Raw genomic sequence first — 11459 nt, forward strand, 5'->3', positions numbered from 1 at the left:
TCCTATTGGTGGGAAAGACGAAGAAGAAAACAGGAAGTGGTGCGACGACAATGATGGCGTGACCTTTTTAATGATTTATTGTGTGAACAAACTTAGTCAGGTGTGATTTCATTTGCATTTTTTATTTTATCGAAACATCGTAATTGCAAAATTAATCATTTTTATTTCTTTTTTTAACATTGCTTTTTAACGACAAAGCTTTGCATACATTTGTAATAGAAACGCAGCTCATGAAGCTGCTGCTGATCTGCAGATCTCCTTCAGCGACAGACGGCTGCATCCAAGCTGCACAAAGCAGCGTTACCAAAGATCCTTCCTCACAAACTCAAAACGCGTTTACAGTACATGCTGTTATTTGCACAGTTTTATGTAACAATAACAATAGCCTGTTTTTAATGCATTTCATATATTTAAAAAAATATATTCTACTCACTTGCACATTCCTTTGAATCGGCAGAAGATGCTGTTTTTAATAACAGCACAAAATGTTGTTCTTAGTGTTATATTATATTTATCTTTGGGTGAATCTACGGTTTTCTATTCTATAGAGTTTTGTAATGATAGAGCTCATCATGTGTTATGCTTATGAGTTTCTTCCTGTATGCAGGAGATAAAAATGCTCATGATATTTTTTCTGACTCATTTAAAACTCGTTTTCTTCCACATTTTGTTTCTCAGATGAACCAATAATCCTGGACAGTCCTGGACATCCAGTTAGTGAAGGAGAAAACTTGACTCTTCACTGCAAGATCAGGCCACCATTATCCTCCAATCTCACTCGTTTCTATAGAAACGGGGTTCTGGTCGGGGACAGCTCTGCGGGAACCTTCACCATCCGAAGCGTTTCTAAATCTGATGAAGGATTTTATAAATGTAACGCCTCTGAAATGGGAGAATCAGCAGAAAGCTGGGTGGCTGTAAGAGGTGAGAAATGTTTTATTTAAATGACTGTCTGCAGTTTTATGGAATGACAATAGTGCCAAAAAACTATCCTTGTTTTATTATTATGTGCTAAATTACATCTCTAGAGAATGTACATTCTTATTCTTTTTCTAAAATGTGTTGATTCATTCTAATGAATAAAATGCTTTAATATAATTTTTAGTAAATTTGATTAGACTGGTGTGAATCCAGTTGATATGAATTTGGAGCAGATAAAGTTCTACAACTATTTAAAAATCCTTGAGATGATAATTCGGCACTTTGCATTTAGAAACTGAGTTACCAGATTATTAATCCCCAGCGGCATCATTAAATATGATGTAACAGAAAGAAATTACATTTCTTTCATCGATAAATGTGAAAAGGATCTGATCTCTTCTGCTGTGGGTTTTATCTGCCGCCCTCATTTGTGTAGCGATGCTGGTATTGTTTGTATGTAGGCCAGCTAACCTGCTATCTTTGTATTTTACAGGGCGCAGGCCTCAAACGCCTACTGCTCCGCTCACATTCATACTACTTCCTGTTGTGGCTGGCTTTTTGCTGTTGATCGCGCTGATGTTGCTCTGCCACTGGAGAAACCACAAAGGTCAGTGTGTTTTCAAGTAAACACTCAGAAATAACACATCCTGCTGCTTCTCTGTGTTCGGGCGTCAGAAGGAGGGAGGGAAACAAACGGAGGAGTTTACGTGAAACGAGAAGCTCTGTGACCTACAGCTAACGCCAGAATTATTCAGACTATTTAGCTTCAAAGGAATCATTTAACTTAAAGTTAACGATTCTTAGCGGTCCGACCAGAATCCTGGTCAAAATTAAATGACATTTTCTAAATCTAAACCTGGCAGAGATGTGAGTCATTCTGGGTTTATCTGTTTATCTGGAGCGGTTTTAGTGTTTAGTCTGAGGTTTTTAATGTTGACACAGAAAACAAATGGAAGAAATTCTCCTTTTTGAATCTTCACTCTCTGATTTTTCTTTTGGTTCATGAAAGCGTCGTTGCTACTATGCAGTACTGTAGAAAGTTTGAGGTTAGAGATTTTAAAATTTAAATTTTGACGTGTTAATTCACTAAATCAAAAACTGACGTAAAAATTTCATCCTCAAAGTCTGAAGTCATTTTTTCCCACATTTTCTCTATAAAATGTCTAAATCTGAAAAATAATCTTAAACACTTAAAAACAATCAGAATCGTCACATTTTAAATTATTCTCTTCATTTCATTGTTTAGTTTTTGTTTTAGTCACTTTTAGTTCCACCACAAGGCTGAGCATAAAACTAAAAGAGGAGATAAATTAAACCACATGAGATTATTTATCGTCTGCATTGACTTAACATTTCTGAAATAATTTATTTTAGAAACATGTTATTTTCTCACTGAGGAACTAAAATCATGAGGAATGAGGTCTCATCCTACGTTCAGTTTGATTACAGATGTGCTGAACAGAGCAGCACAGAGAGCAGAGAGTTAATGATGCAGATCATTCCTGAGTTTTTGTCTTTTCTTCGTTTTCTTTTTTCCCAGTCTGTGTCGTGAGAACAGCAGCTCCACCTCACGTCTGTTTATGACACAATAAATAAATGTCAAATACCACGTCTTTTATCACGGCGGTGACAGAATGAAGGGAGTTAAATGTCAAACATGAAATGTGATAATCTTTGACGCAGGAGGAGGTTTTACTGCGTGGATTTTAATATTTTTGCATTAATAGCTTTGCTGATAACATCGAAGGTTATTATGAACTATGTTCCTCCACCTCACAGCTATGAGTGACATGTAAAACTAAACATATCTCTTGCTTTGGTTTGTTTTCATGCCCTATTATGAAGAATCTTTCTTGATTCTGTTAGTCGTCACTGTCTGATGCATTTCTATGAAAGGAATTTTACCTCAAGACTAAAAATGGATTCTTGAATTCACACCTCAAAGCAACTTGGAGACTAATTAAGGCCTTGAATGTCATAATGTCACTGGTGTCCTCATTGACTTTCATAGTTTGAATAGTTGGAAGATTTGAAATGCCTCAAACAGAGACGACCGTCTGTGTGAGGCATCAATGCTGATGTCATACTTTATTTTTAATCCTCAGTGTGAGTTACCTCGTCTTAAATACTTTAGTCTACATGTTTAATCACAGCTGAAAATGTATTTATTTTTTTTCAAAAACACAAAATCTTATCAAGTATATTTTGTCAGTTTCTGGTGCAAATATCTTAAAACACTTGAAATAAGACAAAACTACCATACAAGTAAATTTTCACCAAGATATTATAGCTTTTTGTTAAGCTAATAATTTCTTAATATTGATTTAAAAAAGTACAAGTTCTAGTTCCACAGAAAATCTCACCAAGTATTTTTTGTCTTGTTTTTGGTGCAAATATCTTGTCAATCATTTTTTAATTTTGATCAAACAAAAGTACCAGTCCACTGGGAGATTTTCTTCAATTAAAACAAAAAGATCTGCCAGTGGAACTAGAACATTAAAAAAACCAATATGAAGGAATTATTGACTTAAAATAAGTGTTGCATTTGGCAAGCTAGCCAGGAGTTATTCTGTGTGGCTGAATAAATAGAATAATTTGTACGTTTTAAATCAATATTAAGGAATTATTGATTTACCAAAAGCTCAGATATCTTGTTGACAATTTAGTCATGAGTTAGTTTTGTCTTATTTCAAATTTACTAACATATTTACACTAAAAACTAGACAGAAATACTTTATAATTAGTATTTTTATGTTTTTGCAGTGTCAGCACTTTTGTCAGCTGAACTCAAACTGTGACTCATTAAAATCCTGTAAGGTTTCTCTGTGAAAGGGCTGAGTGACGTCATACAAGCTTTAGATCTACTGTGAAAAAATATCAGCTACAAAGTATTTTAATAAAATATGAGAAATGTATCTATCAAGGCAAAACCCAGGTATTAAACTGCTTTAAACTTTATTTTCTACACTTTTCAGCTTTCAACATAGAAATAACAATTTAGTTTAAGAGACAATTTTTCACTGACAAGACAATAAATCATGTAACTGCAACAGATTCTGGTTCAGAGACTTTATCACAGTTTTTATTTGTTTGAATCAATTAAATTTTAATTAGATTTCCACTTTGATACCAAACATGCTTCTGTGAGACACAAGAAAACATTCATGAACTTTAACCTATAATCTGATGACAGCAGAACAGCTTTGTAGGATAAATGTTGAACTTTGACCCCCGTCCAGCTGTCACCATGATCGGTTGATTGTGCAGGTGGAGTGAAGCGTTCTGTGTCCTACACCGAGGTCATCATCTCAGAGGACAGGAAACCTCAGAGAATCACTGGTGAGTCAGTCGCTCTGGTTTCATCTGAGTTTTATGAACAGATCCGCTCTCTGGAAACCCACTGAAATAAACAAACAGTCCCTGAACGCATCACAGCCGTTAGAGCTGGTCACATCTGACGTGGTTTAGACCAAAGTTCACTTCCCTTCATTACGTCGTTCCTCACAGACAGCATGCCTTTGTTGACGTTCATGAAACAGGAAGAATGTAGTTCTGCTGAAAACAGAGGCGTGTCCATCACCATGGTAACAGTTCCTACACCACGCGGCATGACATACAATAACAAATAAAGCAGGTCAAATAATAATTATTACAACTGTTTATTTTTCTTTCCTTAATAAGATTTGAAATGAACCTTTAGAGAAATTTGTGGATTAGAAAAGATTAACCTGAGTGTGAGCGTCTGGTTTCAGAGTGATCATGTGATTTAGATGGACTGTTGCTACAGTATGGACCCAGTGGATGTTGTTGTTCACATCCAGGAATTTTGCACATGTGCACAATGCTGCAGGGCAAAAAGACGATTTTTTTCTGTAGCCGCGCCGCCGCCGGAGAACAACTCCGTTAGCTGAAGGAAACCTGGAGATGTAAATATTATTATTAATTTAGTGCAGTGCGCCACAGCAACGGGAAAACTAATGCAGAAAAACCGTTAAAGAATAACTCTAAACCACTACATGCAGACTTGTTGTCATAGCAACTGACAACAACAGCACTTTTTGTTTCAGGATTTAACACCAAAAAACACTCAAACATTTCCCACACAGAGAACAGAACATTCAGTCTGTTACCGTTTTATGTTTTTAGGCCTTTGCGATTATTAATAAGTGATCACTGTGGTAGATTAGCCACTGCTGCTATTTGCTAAGCTAACACTGCGGTGGCTGATTAGCTAATTTAAACCCCTGAACCTCTGATGATCTGTCAGGGAGTTGGTGTTTAGGTTTATGTGTTGACAGCTGGTGCTTAGATCACATAATATTTTGTAACTTAACCAAAACACATTGAATTCCACATCACATCTACATCTTACAGTTGTCATAGTCAAGCTAGCATAACTGACCTACTTCCCTCTCCCTCGCTATCTTTTTCTTGGTTAAAACTTTTTTCTGACCTTGTTATCTAGTTGTGGTAGTGCTGACAGTTAGTAGCATAGCACTGTGTCCCTTTTTCTTTTATATATAGGTCGTACATTTAAGATTTAGCGCATTATAATGACAACTTAATGGCTAAAATCAATGCTAGTCATTGTCAGCCAGCAGGTTTTTGCCCTCCAGCAGGAAGACGGGGTTGGGGTCTTGCGCGCATGACGCCAGGCTGCACTGGGTCCATATGTTTATTCATATATACTGTAAAATAATTACTGGTGATTAAGCAGTTAATGCTTTTTGCTACAAGGAGGATCGTCAGTTTTCTCCTGCTGACGCCTCCAGAGTGAAGGATCTTTGACCCGTCCTCTCTGGTGACCAACTCCTGTTATTAAAACCTGGTCCAGGTTGTCCATATATAACCTCTGTGTTGCTTTGAATATCACAGCAATATTTGGAAAGACTGACCAAACTCTCTGCACTTCCTCAGGAGAGTCATAATTAGAATATATTATTAAAGTATTACTACAGAGCAGAAACCCCCTGAAAGCCCAACGTCTGAAGACTTTATCTGTTGTCTTTGGCATCATTTATGTAAATGAGACTCATTTACCATGAAGACAGTTTCTATTTTGGTGTAAATCTTCTCTCTTTGCTTTTCCCCCAGATATAAGTTCTGTCCCGACCTTCTATTCCAGAGTGAAACCAGAGAGTTGCTGATAACATGAGAACCAGCTTTATGGAGGCTCTCCCCTGTGTGTCCAGAAACACAAAACATTCATAATGATGGGGTGTGTATATTTTTCAATGGTCATTAAATGTTAAAAAATTGGATATTTTCACATGTTACTTTGATGCTTAGAAGTTCAGTCTAAATCTAAGTCCTGATGGATTTTCCTGGTTTTTCTCCCCCCTTTTTTGGCCAGTTTGTGATTTTATGCAGTATATTAAAGCCTAACTGTCCTTTCAGTTGTTTAGCATCTTTTTGTTATCACTTTGTATTGCATAGGTTCTGGTGCTATGAAAATATTAAACTTTTGTATTGAATTGGTTTGCTTTAAGTTTGAATCTATTATGAGTCTGAATTTCACCGTAAATGTTTATTATTATTTTTATGAGTGTCCTGCATCTTAGTGGTTAGGTTGCATTTGGTTGATTTTTACTTCAAAACCTTATTGAACCAACATATGTTTCCTTTATATCCGTTCTCACACGTGATAGTTGAATGAAATCTTCCTTTGAACTCTCAAAGACAGTTTTAGAGAAACAAACAGTTGCAGGTGGAGTTTGTTGTCTTGGTTTCTGTGTTTTCTTGTTTAGATGTGATTATAGCGTGCTTTGCTAGTTTGCCTGATCAGATCGGTTTTGTCAAACAAACTCCTCAGTATTGTTGGAGTTGTGGCGCCAGTTGTGTGTGATGAAGCTGTAGAGCTGGGGGCCGGATACACACCCCTGAGGAACGCCGGTGTTAACGACGTCAGTCTGAAATACTGTTTAAGAATAAATTCTGTGTCACTTTGTTTTCCGCTTTCTGGTAAAATTTTTAACACTCACTGTATATAACTGGCAGCCCTCCAAAGTCGAGTTCAAAAGCCTTAAAACTAATGGTTGCTATGGAAACACGGTGATCCCAGATTGCTCTCTGTGTTACTGTTACTTTAACAGAGAGTAATCCTTTCTTACCAGCCTGTACGTTGAAATATGTAAATGTTTTTCTCTTCCTGTAGATGTGGGTAAGTTTAGATGTTTTCTTTGACTCATACCCTGAGGCCGGTGTTGACATGGCTGTTGCCCAGGGCGACACTAGAACGGGTGGGAGGTGTTGTAGAGGAGACGACGATGGTCGCCAGATACAATAACACACTGAGTACTAACATACTGTCCTTTGTGATTTGAAAACCATGCTGGTGGCTGGAAATATGGAAACTATTTCACATTCTTTGTGCAGGATTGATATTAATTTTGAATTCGCCACAGATTTGAAAATATTTCCTGTAGTTTGATTGGTTAGCAGGCAGAACGACAGGATTACCCAGGAGGGCATCGATGTAAGAACCACCAGTGCATAAGGCCAGTTAGTGGCTTGTTGTCTTTCCCATTTTGCACAGTGGCTAAGTGGAGTGGGCTTTTGCATTCATGAATTAAAACCTCTGCTGATCTAATCAACTTGATTTTTTATGATATATGTACTTTCTTTAATTGAAGACATTATGTTGAAACAGGATTTTCTACCCAATTTTAGGTCAGAGATTAGAAACATGATATTAATTTATTTTATTTAAAGATTTTTTGCACATCTCTCCACAGTTACAGTGCCAGTAACTGGAGGGTTTGAATATATTTTTATCTTCACCATTAAGCAAAGGGAAACTTCTGCCTGAGTCTTTTTATCTGCTGTCACACATCAGTGATTAAATTATTCAAACAGTGACTCTGAAATGAGTTTATCAGGTCTGACTGAGTTTCTATTCAAATGTTTCAATTGATCAAGAAAACCAAACATTTCTCTGAAGTTTCAGGTTTGAAACTTAACCGAGTTAAAACAGATTGGAGATGAGGGATTTTGTTGAAACGTATATTTACTGGTGGAGAGTTTCTGTCATCAGACATGATGGACCTGAGAGCTTCAGTAGAAAACACAGAAACGTCTCAAAGAAAACAAGCAGCTGCAGAAGCTCAACCCAGAACTGATTTGTCTTCTCTGCTGAAACTTTGTCTAATTTAAATACAGAAACTTCTGACTGCAGATGCACCACAGGAGGCTCAGTTTCACCCACAGTGTACAGAGGAACAAGAAAGAACAGTTTCAGAATAGTTTCTAAAATTAACTGTAACTCTGCTGCACCATCTGTTATCAGAAAAGAAAAAATACCATAAGAGAAGTTTTAACTCAGTAAATTTAAGATATGATCTGCAGTGGTCATTTACTAAACTATTACTGTTAATGTAATAGTTGCTAACAGCATTATTAGGTCTTAGAAGGAAAACATCAATGCAATTATAAAATATATTTGCATTTTATTTATTCTTTAGGAGTTTGGAAGATACTCTGGATTCTGATTGCTTGAAAATTTCATTTGGATTTTTAAGTAGCACTAAACAAATTACCTTATAGTTCTGATATTTCTCCATCAGGATCACAAAATATATTTCTTTTATAATCAAACAGGCTGACAGATGGTTGCTTTTATAAACTTTGAGTTGTGGTTTTGTTTAGACTTCTGACCCACATACAAGATGACTGTCAGGAGACGGCAGTAAAAGTTTAACCGGGTTGTTGAAGCAGGAAATGGAAATGGTTTTCCTCCAAAAGGACGGGAAAGTAACACATAAAAACATAAAAACCTCAGACCTGGACAGACTGTGGTAAATAAGATACCAGTTAATAAAACTAAACTGAGATGAATTTCCTTGGTTTCTTTGTGAAAGCTCCAACATTGGAGTGAATTTCCTGAAATCTTCACTGGTGGAAAGTTTGACATCTGTTGCTCTGTTCTGTGATCTTTCACTTTGTAAAATGAGGAACTTGTTGAATATTGAAGCTATTTAAAGAAACTGAAAATCTAAATATGGAAACAAGAACAAGAAATGGTAGTTTTAGCATTTTTTCCATTTACTTTGAATTTCAGTCGTTTTATGTTATTTACCTGCAGTTTATTTTAGCTTTATTTTTAAGGAGGCTTTTTACTTATTTTCATTTTGCATAAATATTAACGATCTCACTCTGGGTTTTTTTTTCTAATTATGCTAAATAATGCCAGTTTCCCATTGAAGAAGTGATTTGCTGTTTGTTATTCTAAACTTATAAAATAAAAACATAATTGGATAGTTTAATTTCACAATAAAACTAAATTTCACATTAAATGTAGTTTTATTTGCAGTTTCACAGCATTTTATTTTGAAGCACAGAGGAAGATGTTAAACCCGAAGAACAGATTTAGATCCACAGTGAAGCTTTTTGTTCATTGTTAATTTCTTCCTGTAGCAGAAACTTTATCTGATTCCCTCAGAGATAATATAGTCACTGATTTGCAGTTTCAAAACAAAGAGCTTCACAGTCTCCTAATTAAAGCGGCTTCGTTTCGACTAAATGATAAGAGAGGGTTATTTTTAGCAGCTGCGCTACAAAGCATCATACATCACCCTTCCATAAACTGTTAGCGGCTTGTTTTTACTCACTCAGGTGTTTATCACGTGCAGATTTACAGGTTTTACTGGAAGACGTGTGTAGTTTATGTAGCTGAAGCTGAACTCCCTCATCTGAGCCAGGAAGAAAAAACAAACCTTCATGAAAGATAATATTCAATTTCTAAACAAGTTATTTGTGATCAGATTGTTCCCTCTCATATAAACCATAATTGTTTAACATTTTACACACATTTCACTCCTTTGAATAAACCCATTATTTATCACCTTGACCTTAAACTGGAGTAAAGTTGGACTTTATCTGAACCTGCTGCTGACTGGGCCATGAAATCCAGAGGCTCAGTGAAGCTTTTCAGGAGTTTTTACCACCGGAGGAAACAAAACTTTATCAACAAACTGTTTTTATCCACCATTACATGTCTGAGATTAAATGGGTTTTTTCTTTGCTCTTTTTTCACTCTATAATTTGTAGAAGAAAAGCGAAGAAACAAATGACAGAAAAATCCAGCAAACTGAAAAATCTTAAAGCTGAGTGGGACAGAGGTTAAGATGATAAAGGTTAAAATTAACACAAACCAACATGACTCAACATTTCAACTGTATTGTGTAAAATATCTGAAACAAAGTCAGCTGAAAAGTCAAAGCGTCGTGTTGCTGACTGTGTGTTTCTGGTTTTACTCGTCAGTTTTTCCTTCAGATGATTTTCCATCAGTCGCTCCACAAACTGGTTCCTCCAGTAGTTTCTATGTTCAGCTGATCTGTTAAGTTATGAATGATTTCATGTGACCTGCTTTCACCTGCTGAACTGTTTATGTAAGCACTTATTTATGAGAGCCACTTCTAAAAGGACATAAACACTTTGATTTTATTACAACAAGAAAATATATCAATATTTAGGGTAATAACATGTAAATCCTGCTGATTTATAACACCATAAAATGATCATTGTATTGTTTTTCATTGGTTATTTTTCTCTGTTTTTGAGTTAAAAAAGATCATTATTGGTGTTTAAAAGTAACAATAATGAACAAAGCAACACAATAAAAACCTGAATTAGAATAAGTTGTTTTCTACATTTTTAAAGCTTCAAAAATGAACAAAAATTGATTTCTGTCTAAAACCCACTGACAATTTAGGAATCAACAAAAACCAACGTCTTCACCAACATTTCCCTTCCTAAATTTAAATGTGTTAAACTTATTCTGAAGATTTCCTCCAATCCCATTTCGTCTCCAACGTTTTTATAACATGATGATGAATGAATGGGTCCAAAATGTTCAATAAATCCACAAATCGTGTTTTAAATGGAGTTTGAAAAGATAAATGTCCTGCGATCCTTAGAGGTTCTAACTTTGGTTTTCATTTGTTTCTGTTTTGATTATTACTCATAGTCTGTCATTTTTAGTTTATTCTGTGGTTCTTCATGTTTTCTCATTGTTTATTCTTTGGATCAGTGTTTCTGTCTTTTAGTTTGAGTTTCTCATCTTTGTTTCTTTCTTCCTCAGCTGCGTCTCTGATCAGTCCCTCTGGTTCTCCTCTCCCTCCTGTTCCTGTTGCACTTTATCTCCATTTATTCCTGTATTTTACCTCCTTGTCCATCAGCATTAATTCTTGTTAGCTTCCTTTAATTCATTTTTTATTAAACAAATTTTTTTCTCCCACTATGATGACATCATGTTTTTTCTGTTAATTGTTTCCTGAACCAGTAAAACCTCTGAAGGTTTGGTTTCCCTGTAAGATCTATAAATAGACTAACCTGCTGTAGGAAATTATCCTGTAATCTAAGTTTAGAGTAACTAAAAATAACTGCTGGTGTTTCCTGGATGGCTTCAGTGTCGTAAACAATCCCAGCTTTTACTAGACCTTCAAAGAGAAATCTACATTCCTTCATCCTTAATAAACACGTGGATCAGAGGATTTACCGTCACTGACTCTTCATTTACAACTCGATGTAATTAATAACCA

At 35.7% G+C, this 11459-nt stretch overlaps 1 protein-coding gene across 7 annotated transcripts in view; it reads left to right on the forward strand.

Moving 5' to 3' along the window:
* Positions 1-11459, forward strand: part of LOC116732586 (tripartite motif-containing protein 16-like) — a 40915-nt gene that overhangs the window by 3875 nt on the left and 25581 nt on the right. For 2 of the 7 annotated variants that reach the window (XR_004341822.1, XM_032582869.1), the window contains exons 4-7: positions 679-924; positions 1415-1528; positions 4189-4260; positions 6016-6139. Coding sequence is in view for 3 of the 7 variants with exons in the window: in XM_032582872.1 (XP_032438763.1) it covers positions 679-924; positions 1415-1528; positions 4189-4325 (497 nt within the window). In the remaining 4 variants the exon portion in view is untranslated. Of the gene's footprint in view, positions 1-678; positions 925-1414; positions 1529-4188; positions 4456-6015; positions 6868-10999; positions 11407-11459 lie in introns of those variants that run through there. The other 5 variants (XM_032582872.1, XM_032582870.1, XR_004341820.1 and 2 more) reach the window with 4 other exon arrangements.

This window comes from Xiphophorus hellerii, chromosome 14, assembly GCF_003331165.1.
Source record: "Xiphophorus hellerii strain 12219 chromosome 14, Xiphophorus_hellerii-4.1, whole genome shotgun sequence".
NCBI classification, from domain to species: domain Eukaryota; kingdom Metazoa; phylum Chordata; class Actinopteri; order Cyprinodontiformes; family Poeciliidae; genus Xiphophorus; species Xiphophorus hellerii.